Genomic DNA, 15,564 nt, shown 5'->3' with positions numbered 1-15,564 from the left:
TGTACTGGCTGCATTTAAGTCATCTAGTAAATTGTTGCTTATGGCAGTTATAGTCAAGGCAAGAAGAGCACTTACCCAAATCCTTACTCTGTGCATTCTAACACTGCCTCAGACTTACTTAACTTTTTTTGCCCAGAAATTATGATGACTATACATAAGAATTGCTTGTACTGGAGCATACAGCTGACAGTAAATATTTGTCTGTTCCTAGCTCTCTGTGTTCTTGAAGTAAAACTTGAAGTTGGAACAAACTGAGTTATAATTCTAGGAATAGTTATTCTTGCTCCTTCTACCCTACAGTAATTCAACACCTACACATAGTAGGGGCTACTGTAACAGAATAAAGGAAAATACACATGGAGCATGGGGTATTTCTAATAGGGTACCCCCTCAGCGTTTCTCCTTAGTTAGAAGATTACATTTGCTAGAAACAACACATGTTCCAGCTGATGCTGCCCTCAGAAGGGAACACACAAGTACTTACCTTCCAGTGTACACATGTGAGCAGTTCAAAACTATGGTTCAAGTTCAGCTGTTCCCTTGTGATTTAAGAATCCTGGAGAAGGTTCTTCCGCTTCCGGTGAGTCCTGGTGTACATGGTACTGCTGTGCTGCTCCGTACCAAAAAATGGTTAGACTTGTGATCCAGGAGCAATGTTCAGCGCACACAGTCTGTCTCTACCTGGGAGGATTATACTCCTAAAAGTAAGGATCTTATTTGGCAGTACTTTACATGTGCTGTATTGGTAAATTCAAAAGCATTCTGTAGTTAGCTGTAATTACTGTCACTTGCAGATGAAATATTACAAAGATGACCCACAGAAATCCCCTCAGGACTTTTTCTAGTAGCTTTTCAGAAGTTACTTTCAGAAGTGTAGCATGTAATACAGACCTGATCTCTTCCTTTCAGGTGGTGATGTACTGTCCACCTGACATCTGCTTGATGGGCATAATACAGAGGAAGTAGCTTCTAGTTTACAACTAGTCTGATTAGCTAGCCTTTAGGTGTTGGGTATTTTCAGGAAGCCCATCTTCCCTATGATGTTAAAAATCCCAATATAGGACAATTTAAGACTTAATGCAACATTTCATGCTGTTTTATGTCTTCTATTTTTTCTTTCAAGATCTTGAATGGTGGCACTCCAGACATTTCTTCAGCTGGGTTACTGTCTGGGCAAATCCAGGATAACTCTGGTTATCCATATTCTGACAACTCCTCTATTCTTGGTAAGTGAAGTCACACACTATCATGCCTCAATACCACCTAAACACATATAGACAACAATAAAAAGATGGTTGTTTTTAGCAATAAGTTGCTTTAACCATCTGCAGGCTGTAGCTGAGGCCTAAAGCCCATAACCCACCACTTTGTTGGCCTGAAGAATAGCCTGGCGGTCTGTTTTGCTAGCTTTATATTGCAATTTTTTTTAGATAGTACTTGGAAGCCACTCTTCTCTTGCTGAATCAGTGTCAATTAGCTGAACTCCTCACCTGTTTTTTGTGAATGCTTTAAACAACTGAAGACAAGAAGAAAGGCTAGGCTGACTCGTAGATGTTGACCTGGACTTGTTTTTGAAGTCTAGCACATAAGGTCATCCCTGTTAGGCACACTGGTCACTTCTGAGGAGTGACCTAACCTTTGTCCTCCGACACCCAGATATCAGTTGTATCCCTGAAACTGTGGCAACCTGGATATCACACAGCTTAATACTCCCAAAGTAGTTCAGCCTGTGCAGATATTCTACCTTGAGTCATATGACAAGTGCCCATAGCAAGTACAGTGAAGTGAACAAAATAAAACTGAACTTCTGACAACTCACTGCGTTCATGCTTACAGGGGAGAACTCTCATATAGGCATTGATATGATTGACAACGATCAAGGATCCAGCAGCCCCAGCAATGATGAAGCAGCAATGGCAGTAATAATGAGCCTTCTTGAAGCAGATGCAGGTCTTGGTGGCCCTGTAGACTTCAGTGATTTGCCATGGCCCTTGTAAATGATGCACCTGGCTTCAACATCCAAATATCAAAGTGCATTTACTGGTGGAGTTCTACAGTCTGTGAAACTTGTTGGACTGAGAAGCTTTTATGTACAAATTTCATAAAAGCTGTATCAGAACACAACTCATCCTACCATGTGTGTAACTTCAGACAAAGTGGAATAACCTGCTACAGTGTTCTGTGTTGATTTGGTTAGCTGTGTATAGCTTGCAATACTTGTATATTTTGGATTCTGTTGTTTGAAATTTTTTTTAAATCACTGTGCAACTCACTGGCATCAGTGGTAGCTTTTATATGCAAATGACCATTTCAGATGTATGGTGTGTTTTTACACTGCAAAACAGTCCCCATGTGGATATTTCTTATACTAATTGTACCATAAAGCTGTTTATTCTTTCTTGTAAGAATCCTTTACTATAAATATTGTTAAAGTGTAATGTATTAGACAGTTAAATATTTTTAAAATAAATGTTTCCCTTGTTCTAAGATGGAGCATTTACTTTGATAAATAAATTTGATAAAACCCTGCTGAAGGTGCATGCTAGAAGCAGTTGCCTTTTATCCTTTCTTTTTCTTCCCTTTTACCCCAAGGCTAAAGAATGCCTTATGCACACTTACAAGATCTTGCCCCTACAATAAATTCCTGGAGAAGGTATTATTGCTTACTCCTAGATTCAAGTTTATTCTAAGAAACAAACAGCAGTAAGGTAGGTTAAGAGAGTCTGACAGTACCAGATTTCTCTTAAAGAAATACTTGTTTTTCACTTATTAGCCATCCTTCCCTGAGGAAAGAAACGCAACTACTTTCAAAATTCATCTCTATACTTAATCTCATGCACAAATAATTCAAACCCATTAAAATAATGGAAACTTTATTTGCATGAAAAACTTGTTTACAATCATTAATGAAGAATGAATCATTTGCATTTTCCTATTTCATGACACTTATGAAAAATGTATTAAATAAATATTTGTGAACAGATTAAGGTAAGGCAAAATTTAAGATAAAGCCCCTATCCATTGTTCACAATTTTTGAACATGGCTCACGCTGCAAACAAGTGAAAAAATTCACTAAAGAACTTCGAGTTTAACAAGATGTTACATGGGTAATTGAATCATGTCCTCAATCCAAAAACCCAGTAGTAAGTAGTTTTGTGCTCGACCGTATACAGTAACTTTAAAAGGGTCAATCTATTCAGGGCAAAACTATTTACAGTTAATACTTTTGATAGAAGCACTTTGTTAGTATTGTGCAATACATTTATAAAAAATGGCTTCAAATTCCATTTCTCAACCATTTATAAAGTGCTACTATCAATTCCAATTCTGCAGTCTAACCCCTGTGTAACAATACTGATGTACACAAGCCACCAGCATCCCATTTGTTTTGATGGGCCTAAGAGTGAGGACAGTCCAGCATACAAACCACCAATGTCACAAACCTACTGGTAAACACATACAGGTATGTAACTGTAACCCCAGGATGTTTGATCTGTATTCTTTCAAAAACAATCAGATACTCCCTGCGGTCTTTTCAAAGGTCCATACTGCAATATCCTAAACACTGTTACAAAATGGAAAAAACTGGCATTGCAGTGTAGTATGAGCTGAGTACAGAGTTGCTTTAAAGTAGCATGCTTTTGTTTTATTAAGAGTCCAGATCAGAGTGGTGGGTTTTGCCCCTCAGTATCCATCTCACTGTTGTTAGGTGGAGGATGAATAGGCAGAATATCCAGCTCGTCTACTTGGGGGGTAGGGTGCATTACCACAAGCTGGTCCTGGGGTATATCTGCTGCTGCTGCTGCTAAATTTGTAATAGATTTGCTTTTCACGCACTGAAAGTCAACGTGCCGACTCTTTCCTTCCTCCTTCTCCCATGACATCCGAATAAATGGTCTTTGGACATAGTTGTAAATCACCTCTGGCCTTCCACCCGGTCGCTTTTTCACTTTCTCTTTGTACGTAGGGTAACCTAAGAAATGGAGTACAGCAGAAGTTAACGTTTCCTGTACTGTTTAGTTCAGGGCCATCTTTTACAAAAAGGCAGCATGTGAAGCATAGTGAAGATTAGCAGTTGTCACCATCAACATCCCGAATGGGAACAGATGCCATCGTGTTGTTAATGTTATCTATGCAGGGAGAACACAGAGTCAGCAGTTTAGCTACCAACCAGATTGTAAGGAAGGAGGCTACAGTGCTATCAATAATGAATATATTGCCACCAGACATCTTCTGAACTGCAGAGGCAAAGCTAGTTGCTCTTTCCTTGAGCCAAAAGCAGCCATTTCTAAACCACTGTGACTTAGAAAGCAGGAAATGAGATCTCTGAAGTAGAGAAATGTGTGGTTTAAGTTCCCAAGTGGAATCCTAGCACGTTCTTCCCAGCTCCCCCAAATGATGACGACACATCATTTCAGACCAATTATCAATTCTGGTTATGCTATGTTTGAGTCGTCTCTCTCCTCTGCCTAAGCAATTATTTTCATTACTAGAAAGATGATACATATTATTATGGGGCACTAGCATTAAAGTCTAGTCAAACAGTTGTTCTTTGACTAAAACACAAAATGCCAACAGAAATAATCTGGTATTAGCCAGCATTACACACAAAACCAGTGCTTAGATTGAATGAATGGCGTGTCCATCTGAAGGCTCACACCTTCTTCAGCTGCAATTACTTCTTGTAGAGAGCAGAAGCAGTTAAAAGCATTTGCTTTTGGTTGGCAAATTACAAACGTAACTATGACAACCTGGTGAGTGAATGATAGAAATCCTGCAAGTTATAAAGGCTGGGTTTTTAAATATTTGGGTCAACAATCAGAAGGAAAATGAAATGCAAACAAACCCAGTTGTTACATTCACAATTAAGACTACTTAATGTAGTTGTCTTTTTGCAAAGCCAGAGCTGAGATTTTATAGATCAGCCCCCTAACTTACAAGATGTAATTTCAAATTAGTATTTCTTTGCACTTCAATGATCCATTTGATAGTTTTGTATTTCCTGAAAGAAAATATTTATCTGCCACTTAACATGCAATTTTTCATTACAAGCCCTGAAAAGGACACCAGACCAAGAACGGCATACACAAAGCTGTAAAAACACATCATTACTTCAAATAAAGTTGAGAGAAGATTTTGCTTGAAAACAAAAAGGCAAATGGCACAAGAAGCAAGTCGTAAGTCAGTAGAAACCACCTAAGTTACTCTGCAAACAGTCTAGCAGCTAGATACGTCTTGTAGACCAGTCATGAGCCTGTAATCAGGTTTTCTAGCAGGACCAGTTGTTTATTGGGTACCACTCCCCCTCTGGTCATTTTATCATCTAACCTCAATACAAAAGACAATACCACCCTTATTTTACACAGCAGAGAAGTGCAGCAGACCTTCCACAAAGAGTTAGTGTGCAAGCCATGCTTCTCTTACCTTCAATGCCCAGTCGGATCTTCTTGAGCCCTCTTTCCTTCAGAACTGATTTAGCCACATCTCGATTTTCAATGTATTTGAAGAATCTATACAACTTCGTGCTGTAAATAACTAAAAATACATTTTAATGAGGAAAAACTGTATTCAAAGATTAAACTTCTAGAGATTTCTCTTTTTCACTGTTTGGCTTTACTCTAGTATTTCTATTTCAGAATAGGGGGAGAGATCCAAGAACTCTTGAGAAAAATGGCTGAAGGCACTATGAAATGGGTTGGTTGCACATGTCTTTTTCCCTATCAGTTTAGTCCGTTTTATACACTTAGGGGTTGGGGTATTTTTTGTTGGATTTGGGAATGCAATAGGACAATTCACAGAGCAAACCACATTATATACTTACAACCCCACCGCTACAAAAGACATCTCAATTTTTTTCCCCTTTTTGATGGAATTCCTGCAGACATTAAAAAAATCTTTCTGTTCCGCTTGCCATTATATGAGAGATCTGCCACTCAGTTTCAGAAAACCCAGACTTTTGAAGCAGAACAAGATGGACACCTTTGAAATTTAGATTATGGCACCTTAAAAGAAGGGACTGGAGCCATCAATCCTGTACAGTTGCAGCGATTCACATCTACTGTTCATGAAAAGTACAAATGTAAAAGGCAAGTGTGTGCCTAACTAATTACTTAGGGTAGGGGGTATTTTTAATTGACATCTTTAAGACATAAAGGCCCTAGAAACCTGAGCCAATTGTGTTACTACATTAGAACAGCCACATTTGATCTATATTCACGTCGAGCCTCTGTTCTTTAGGAAGAGCTGCAGGTCTGCATCCTCCAAAAATGTAAGGGTTTTTTTTTTTGTCAGTGTTTTGGTTTTTTTTTATTTAAAAAAAAAACACCCAACAAACAGAACTGTAATACTTTGAAGAGACTTCTAACAAGATTTTATACTACTGGAGTATAAAGAGTATCCCAAGCTTCTACATACCCCCACAAAAACCTGAATTTCATGTTTTCACACTGAAGGAACATTTTCAGCTGCAAGGACAGCACTGATGCAGGGAAAGGCACTCCATTCACAGATGCTTTAACTCATCTATACACCAAAATGTTATACTTCCAAAACACTAACAGACACTTTTTTATTTCCCAAAAAAACCCTCTAGTTGTTATCCCACAGCAAACATGACTCCTAGCCCTTTTTCTCATCAAGCTCTTTCTGAAAAAGTACTTCCTTCCCCCTCATTGACTGACAATACCTTAATAATAAAAATTAGCTTATCTTTTTAATTAGATTTCAACATAACATCCAACATACACTTCTGTGAAGCAAAATATTAAGCAGAACTACCAAAACGAAGGGGTTTTTTTGTGAGGCATTAGGGATGTTGTAAAGACTTTGTAACAATGCTTATGCACAAACAAGTTAAATCAGCGCATTCACTGCTACCTCTACCATAGCATGGCTTGATGGAAACAATGAAAATAAATTTACTTTGTGAATACTCCTCTCCCATTTGTGGAGGATACTCTTCATCCCAGTCAACAACATCATCATCTGTCAGCACGACAATGTGGCACTCCCTCTCACCACTTTGGGCGCTGGCTACCATTAATGGGAGAATCATTTCTTCTAGATAAAACTCGAATTGTTTGCGAGCACCATCATTTGACAATTCATGCATGAGAGCACCTGAAATTTATAGCACAGACATATTTGAAAGCTTGGTAAAAAAAAGGCAGCGATAAGAAACACAGCAGTTCTGTTTATTTTGTAGTATTTACTGCAGACAGCTGTAAAGACACTTAGTCTATCAGTTTGTATAAGATCAGAACTTTTTCAAATGTTTACCAAAAGCCACACCAGAAGTTCAAACTAATAGGACTGTCCTGCAGACATTAACATAATGTTGGGCAGACAGAGAAGTGACTTTGAGGAGACCTCCTTCATGTTTTACTACTGCTAAACATTTGGTAATTGTGTCTAAGATTCCTCTCGGGCTTCCTAAAAGAACATTATTTAAGCCAGCTGCTGAAAGAGTAGAGCATGCAACCCACTTTTCATAAGCAGTAGCTTAAAAACAAAGCCTCTCAAAACCCTCACAGCATGAGCTGCTAAATCCTTCTGCTAAGGACAAAGTGCACCGAGAGCGTGACTCAGCAGGCGACGCGCCGCGAGGTCGTGGCACTGCTGGTGAAGGCACCGGTGCCCTGCGCAGATCTCACAGCTGGAATGCTGCAGATTAGTCCTGTGCTGAGCTCTGTGCTGCACAAACACCACGAGGTCATAGGAACCAAAGACACAGGCCAGGTCATTTAAACATTTGCCAAAACTTCGGCTGTGCTCAGGGAAGGAACGAGCTGAAGAGACACTACACACTGGGAACCATGATGCACCCTACACCACCAGCAAAGTTGCGCTACTTTTGCTAGCAACACGGCTTAATTCTCTTAAGCAAGGAGTTAAATAAATTATCCTCCCCGTCCTCTGAAAAAAAGACATGACAATGTTATGGTATCTGTACTGCAAATGCATCAAGAGAGTTTTAAGTATTCCACAGAGCTGACCACAGCAGAAAAATATCTGAATATCAGATATTGAAAAATCAGACACATTATTTTTCAAAAGGCATATATCCATTGTCTTTGGGGTTTTATTACATAAGACATAAAAAAGGATGGATTTTGCTCATGTAATGTCAGCCATGTTCCTTACCTCAATAAAGGATACAATTTGGAATTAACCCCCCCCCAATACATTTGCTTAAGTTAGTCTGTATAATTCAAATTATTTTAATAAATTGTGTACTTACTGAGATCTCTGCATTTAATAGTACTATACTCAAAGGAGATACAAAGATAGTCACACGCTTCTCTCAGTTCAGGAATAGATATCCCATCAGGACAGCGTATCACTCCAGTCTTGTAGTAATCCTACAGCAGTGCAGCAAACAAAAAACACAATGCACTTCAACATTCACTGACAGAAACATTTCATCATTTAATTTATGATGCTTCCTCCACAAGCAAACCCCCTAAAATGTAGAAGAGCAACATATGTTAAACTTTGTGAATTTTATTGTCCCCAAATGTATCAATTTTCTGAGCTGCTTTCAGAACGCTGGGCTCTGATTAAAATTGTTATTTAAGGGACAACTATCAATACTGATCGTTTTGGTGTGTGTATACTGTCTTTTATTTATACTTCACTCAGCTTTTGCTATTCGTATTCTGCTGACAAAGCAGTATGGCAGCTCTACTTCTTTGTGTAGATATGAAATACATAAGGAGCCATTTTCTTCTCATACTGAAATTTGCTTTTCTCCTGTTACCTGCAGTAAGTTAGCTTCTCTGTTTCATCTAATTTCAGCCCAAGAAGGGCTGAATATATCTGAACTAGGTGAACTAGATGCATAGGAGAAGGTGAACAAATTTCTGGCAGGCAGTTTTTTTCTCGTTCATTTCATGCATGCTTTCTTTCTCCCTGGCTGTCACACACACATCTCTAGAAAACCTAGGCGAGTTTTCCTATTGAGCATTTTTTCCCCTCTAGAGAACAATACAGAAGAACAGTATTCATTCCATCCACAAAGTCCAGACATGCAAGTAAGGCTAAATCAACGTTATGCCTCTTAATACTCATTGTGCTTGTCCTAACAGTACTTGCCCCTGAAAACTCACCAGAATAGCACGAAACACAGTGGAACCAATTCCTTCAGCAACTTCATACTCTCCTTTGTCATTAGGACGTGTAAAGTTATGTTCTCTGCCTGATCCAAACATCCTGCTCAAGAATAAGAGTAATTTGGTTACGATTCCTTACTATGATTTTTTTTTGTAAATCTGAGAAGTAAAATATCAAAAATTGTACTGAAACGGCCGTGAAAAAACAGTCCATTCTATCTCGTATGTATGTACACTGTTCAGTTTGGTTTATGTTTAGCAAGACTACTAGGAAATAGAAAGCGCAGTAGTGTAACTCAGGAAAGTCTAGTTTTATTCTTCAATCTTAACTTGCCAATATCCTTTGATCACAACAAAAGTTAGACCAGGCCATTTCCTGCCAGTGTCAAAGGTGGGGGGAACCCAAAACAAGTCTTCTTCAGCATTTGTGGGGTAATGTAGCAGAAGAACAGGTTTTCTTGTTGAATTCTCATTATTTAAAGACATTTGAAGTAGTTTAAGAAACAGAACTTAGTGTTCAAGTACATGCAACTCACCTCAATTTCATTTAAAATATTTCGTTAATTCATGAGATAAAATAACATTCTGATAGAACCTGTACTTAAGGGTAGCATGTACAGCATATTTCTCCCCGCTAGGATGCAAGGAAAATTAGACTAAGGAGAAAACTACAAGTCCCAAACAGTATCTGACTTTTTAAAACACACTTCTGATACAGAATTACACCCTATGCTTACAAAAAGTATTGCTGTCTGCTCTTTATTTACAAGTATACCCCGATGGCAAAGCTTTGCTTTCATACGCACAACCCAAAGAAACAGAGCGGGTGTACTGTGTGCGTTTACAATGGAGAACAAAGTAACTTTTTTCACTTAATGATTTGACACGTGTTTTCTGACCACTCAACACAAGAAATAATATTTAGGAAAAAGGCAGTCTAACAGGATATAGGCTTAAGGCAAATAATACATTCTTATTACAGTTACTTTTACCACCCAGAACATACTAGCTAAGCTGCTCCTGTTTAAAGTCCTGTGAACTGACATTGGGGGAAAGTGGATTTATAAATAACTTGCATTTTAGAGCAGTATTTCCCTATCTTTATTAACCTACTTTTGAATTAGCAGAAGATAAAATAAGCTCGTTCCTTGAACTAATCCCAAAGGGAGAATAACTCAGTGACATACATAAAAAAAATCCAGTGCATTAGCCAGCACCACTTACTCTGAGGCTGGGCATGGAAAAGGGAAATGTTTCACCACATAACTTCACACCGATACTCTCCCAGTTTGTTAGTCTAGATATTTACATGTATGCATGTATTATACATATACAAATGCCTTGTATTAATGATTTAATTCTATTAATTATTACTTCTATTTATTTCCCTTTACAGTTCACACAGAGAAGCATTTTTTGCTTTCTCTGTAACTCTTCCCTGACTTCTCACAAAATAGGGAACCAAGGTACTATTTATCCCACACAGTGGTGATTTAAACAAAGCAGAAATTGTTTAATCATATTTATTATCTGTACCTTGGCAAATAGCTTTATATATACGTATTTTAAATATGATTACACCCTTACAGGCTGAGAAACAGCCGCATTTTAATGAAAAAGCCAAATCCAAAGTGACAGACATAAACCTTCATTTCTTTCTCGCCACAAGTTGGTAAGCAGTGCTCTCTACATTTGGGCAATGCAAATCCAGCCAGTATATGAGAAAGTAAAGTACAGAATCTTTTCCCACCAAGTAAACATGTTAAATATGTTACTCATTATAGTTTCTACAGAAAATATTACACGCATATTGTGGACTTTCATTCAACTACTGACCATTTGGAGTGTTAGGTCTCTCTGCTGAGAGGCTCTGATCTGTTACATGGACTATTCGACATTTCCCTGTCCAAAAAGGATTTCAGAAGATAAATGTGCTGGGCTTGAGTGTTGTCAGGGTAGGCCCATTAAGCAAAATAAATTCCTTCAAGGTTTTCCTCCTTGCTATTTTGGAAGAGACTATCTATACTCACTACTTTGTTTTATGAAGCAACTAGCTTTAAAAACAAGAGATGGAATGAGACAGGCTGTATACAGAAGCAATGCTCAGCAAGACAGAAGGAAATGAGTACATCATGAAATGTTAATTTACTTACGAACTCTTTTGTCTCTAGGTAATAGACATCTATTGGCATCTCTGCCAAACACAGAGAACTTACTTCTGATTTTTACTTAAAGACCTTTGCAAACTGATAGCAGATCAGCTGTAGCAATATGAGTTCAACAGCTATTTAAACAGTTTTAATATCTACAAAGCATTTATGTCTCTCTTCTACAGTTAGAGATTAAGGCAAAAAAAAAAAAAAAAGATACAAACCTGCCCAACATTGTATTAGGCTGTGCGGTAAAGATAGAAGGATCTACAACAAATCTGGTGTTATCCACTATCAGTGTTACTCGTTCAGAAGTTCTTACATTCCGAGCTCCCTCTTTTCCATTTTCATACACAAATACCATTTCCCCACCAGCCTTGCAGCTCCCATCTGAACTTGACTGGCTACTGTTCCTGCTGCTGTTCCCCATGCTAACAACAGAACCGTTAGGGGAAGTCTTCTGAGGACGAGGGCTGCTTGGTCGAGATGAACTGTGATCCTTTTCGCGATCTTAAATGTGGACGAGGTGGAATGAGAAAAAACAGGAAATGGAATTATAGATTTACATGAGCTCTATGTAGTTTATGTCTTTCCAGGCACAAAACATGGCAACTTGATAAGCTAAGTACAAGTTATTTCAATTACATCTATTCTAGATAAAGAAACCTTCAAAAATAACTGTCCACATAGGAGATCCTGAAGTTTCTACCACTTAAGACATTAAAGACACCTCACCTCCCCAAAACCTTTACAAGAAAAAATTAGCGTTGCAGTACTGAAAAAGCAACTCAACATAGTATAGAAGCTATGCATCACAGTTGGTGTTTAGTGCTGTAGTTCAAAGAAACAAATCAAGTTCTCACAAAAAAAAAGTGTTTCCTGTATTTCTAAATACGTAAACCCTACCAAGTAAAGGGGAAGTGTTCAGTCAATTATCTTAGAAAAATTATATTGTTCTTGTGATTTGAACTAAATAAGAGCATCATGTAGGAATACACACTGCAGACTGAAGAAAAAGTTATGACCTATCAAAAAAGGGTACTTCCAGCCCAGGGCACATGGAAGAAATCTGTATGTTGTGGCATCAACAAATAATGCTTTTTATTCTGTTCTTTTAACAAAACACTAATTAAATTTAAGAATTTTAATCCTGGAATGCTATAGATCTGAACACACCAGAATGATACTGTCTTGTTGGTGAAGTAACATTCCTGATGCATGGAGTGAGCTGAGATTCTGCTCTTTCATGGGATGAGTCACGAGATCTGTCACTTGATCTGCGTCTGTCCCTTGATCTCTCATGTCCACCACTTGCACCATGGAGGCTCATTTTTGTGCAGTCTATTCCTTTAGCGATACGAGATGAGGTGCTGAAAACAGAAATAAGAGAAACGTTCAGCATTTCAAAATTCCAGAAACATTATACATTGAAATTTTAAAGGCATTCACACTCCAAGTACATGTTTTGAAGATTAGTATTATCCACCTCCATTTTCTTTGTTGTTTGTAAGTATAAACATGATTTACACTTACAAACACGAACAGTGATTTGGAACATCAAGTGGACAGCAAGAATTACCTGTTTATTGCTGTGTGATGTAGAGACACTGCCTGATCAATTGAGCCTGCCTGTGAACCTGTATTCACAGAAATCCCTTCCAGAACAGGTAAGTCCTGTTCAAGTCAAATACAACTGAGCGTTTTATTTTGATTCTTACTGTTAAATTAAATGTTCCAATCAAACCATGAAATTAAAAATTAGGCATCATTTTTTCCAATCATTGAACCGGTTTTGTAAAACTTCTCCGAGCACAGGCTTTTAGTACTGACTTCACTTTTTTTTTGCAATTTGCCCTTCACAAAGATGATCAGCCTTAAACTAGTTGATGGACATCGAGACACAGCAGCCAAGCGGTTTTTGTCTGCGCATTCTTTTTTAAATTTTCAGTTACTCCTAGAAGGAACAATAGTAAGTCACTACAACCCAGACAGCAAAACTTATGAACTATATTATTAAAGCCAAGACCTACAGCACTGTCAGTGACAAGTAGGACATTTGTTCTAAACTAGCAAGTTTTAATGTAACAGTTTAAGATATTTTTAGGCTGTGATTAAGTTATGATACATTCCTTAAATTAAGATACTGATTACATTTTGCAATTAATTATTAAACCTACCAACAAAACCAGTCAGTTTCAAGATCCAGTACTCTCAGAAACTAACTGAAAATTAAATATCAACTTGAAACAGCTATTGTTGAATTTTATCAAAAATACTTACGCCTTTTATTTGTACTCTTTAAAACAGAAATTTTTATATCAGGACAGCAGACATACCTGTGTCCTTCCTAAACAGTTCCTTTGCTATTTGCCTTTCAAGTGTGAGCATGACAACACTCATTTATGGGTTTAACTGAAGAACTTTCCAAAAGCCTCAGGTACTGGATAACCAAGACAGACGTCTGCACAAGGTCTGACAAAGAAGGGACATAATTTCCCGCAGGAGCCTCAATGCCCCACTTGCTCACAGCCTGCAAATCCCACAACTTTTACCAAGAGACCTGAAATATGACTACTAGGAATGCTGTAGGACTCAAGAACACAAAGAGGTAAGAATAATGACCCAGCTAAGAAAAGCACAACAAATTTTAAAAGCATGAACTGTACAAATAAGTTGTGCAGAATGTCCTCTTTATAAGTTGCTCAGAGGTAATGACAAAAAAAAAATCAAGACTATTCAGAAACGTGAACATGTAGCATGACATGTTTCAGCTTCAGGTTTCAGTGACCGATAAGAGGAGCTTAAATCAGAACAAAAAGGCTCTGATAGATCTTAAGCAGTTTACATTGGCACAAAATTAGTATTAGCACAATGCAAAGAATAAGAAGTATACCTCTCAGCTAAGGAACACAAGCTTCTCCCCACCCCATTTGAATGAGGGAGGGATCTCATATTCGATAAAGCAGAAGTTTGGTGCAGAGAGAATCTACTGCAATACTGTTTTCCTGCCAAGCTTAAAATATGCTGCACTAAGACATGCATCTTTAGGATGTGAAGTCAGCCAAAGGTTTATTGAATAAGGTAAAAGAACTGCAAGCCTTGCTTATGGCTGGAAATGCTCAAATTCACAGCCCAAGAAGAAAGATGATTCAACCACTTTCATTAAAAGGAAACAGAATTTTCCTCAGGACTTCCAATACAATGCTGAATATATTAAGATATACAGCATTTCAGCATGGCTAATGTGTCTCCCTACTTGTTTAACTTCTCTGTTAGAGGAATGTAAATTCTGATTATGAAAGTGAATTGCGCAAAAGTGAGATCTACAAACCTCCCTTTCAAGAACATCAACAATTTAGGAAAGCCTTTGCACCTTTTCTTCCATATATATGCATACAAAACACAACCATTTTAACAGGTAGAAAATATGCCAACAAATTATCAGAAGTGTGGATTACAGCCTATAATTAAAATCTAACTTGAAACCAAAGTCTGGCCCCTGTTTAACATGATGACATTCATTACTACTACAGCTAAACTTCTCAAGAAATGGTCAAACTTTCTTTTTTTTTTTTAAAAAAAAAGAAAGAACCTCTGTATCTCATCTGCACGTTTGCATTTGCGCATCATGGTATAACCAACTATCCAACAAAGGGGATGGGTGGGGATATGTGCATGTGTGTGTGTGGAGTACTCAAACACATGCATAGCAGTCCTGTGACAAAATATCTCAGCAAATCCTAATAAACCGCCATGTGATCAGGCCTTTGTTAAAGGAGCACTTTGATCCTAGCCCTGATAATATTTCTAACCATGCTGTGAGAAACCAGAGTTTTGCAGGTGCCACATTTTATAGTATCAAAATGTATGACTCACTATTTCTCAATAGCTAAAGCTCTCTAGTTGCTTTAAATATGGGAAACATGAAAAATGAAACTGAACCACTGTAAGGATATGCAGGCTTATCACGCATTTTGGCAGAGCAGACACGAATTACCCTTTAACAGAGAAGCCAATTAAAATGCGGTTCTTAATCCAGAAACCATCTAAAGCTACATTACCCTCTAAGCAGTGATTCAGAGTTCACACTGAAGTAGGGCAAACCCTAGTTAATAATCTCCTTAAAGAGGTTGAGAAAAACAGGTGCTACAGGAAGTAATACTGACTCAGCTGGCATCATACTTCCTCCTTAGTCATGTCTGAATAAAAGGGCTAAACACACCGGGCACGACTGTTTCAGCTATACCTTCCCAGTATCGGAACTGGGACTACTTCTGCCGTGGCACGTACAGCCAGCAAGCCT

At 38.0% G+C, this 15,564-nt stretch overlaps 2 protein-coding genes across 9 annotated transcripts in view; one reads left to right on the top strand and one right to left on the bottom strand.

The window, feature by feature from the left end:
* BMAL1 (basic helix-loop-helix ARNT like 1) overlaps positions 1 to 2,549 on the top strand; it is a 54,644-nt gene extending 52,095 nt beyond the window's left edge. For 5 of the 7 annotated variants that reach the window (XM_068397675.1, XM_068397678.1, XM_068397673.1 and 2 more), the window contains 2 exons: positions 1,124 to 1,226; positions 1,837 to 2,548. In XM_068397675.1, the coding sequence (XP_068253776.1) occupies positions 1,124 to 1,226; positions 1,837 to 1,997 (264 nt within the window). In that variant the 3' untranslated portion in view covers positions 1,998 to 2,548. Of the gene's footprint in view, positions 1 to 1,123; positions 1,227 to 1,836 lie in introns of all 7 variants that reach the window. The other 2 variants (XM_068397676.1, XM_068397677.1) reach the window with 1 other exon arrangement.
* A 307-nt stretch (positions 2,550 to 2,856) lies between these two features.
* BTBD10 (BTB domain containing 10) overlaps positions 2,857 to 15,564 on the bottom strand; it is a 30,178-nt gene continuing 17,470 nt past the window's right edge. For both annotated transcript variants that reach the window (XM_068398717.1, XM_068398716.1), the window contains exons 2-8: positions 12,438 to 12,631; positions 11,486 to 11,771; positions 9,109 to 9,211; positions 8,241 to 8,361; positions 6,923 to 7,120; positions 5,426 to 5,536; positions 2,857 to 3,974 (exon numbers count right to left, since the gene is read on the bottom strand). In XM_068398717.1, coding sequence (XP_068254818.1) covers positions 3,664 to 3,974; positions 5,426 to 5,536; positions 6,923 to 7,120; positions 8,241 to 8,361; positions 9,109 to 9,211; positions 11,486 to 11,771; positions 12,438 to 12,591 — 1,284 coding nt within the window. In that variant the 5' untranslated portion in view covers positions 12,592 to 12,631 and the 3' untranslated portion in view covers positions 2,857 to 3,663. The remainder of the gene's footprint in view (positions 3,975 to 5,425; positions 5,537 to 6,922; positions 7,121 to 8,240; positions 8,362 to 9,108; positions 9,212 to 11,485; positions 11,772 to 12,437; positions 12,632 to 15,564) is intronic.

The sequence above is a fragment of the Nyctibius grandis genome, chromosome 4 (assembly GCF_013368605.1).
Source record: "Nyctibius grandis isolate bNycGra1 chromosome 4, bNycGra1.pri, whole genome shotgun sequence".
NCBI classification, from domain to species: domain Eukaryota; kingdom Metazoa; phylum Chordata; class Aves; order Nyctibiiformes; family Nyctibiidae; genus Nyctibius; species Nyctibius grandis.
Note: the sequence above shows the minus strand (reverse complement) of the source record. Positions and strands in the feature narration are given on the sequence as shown.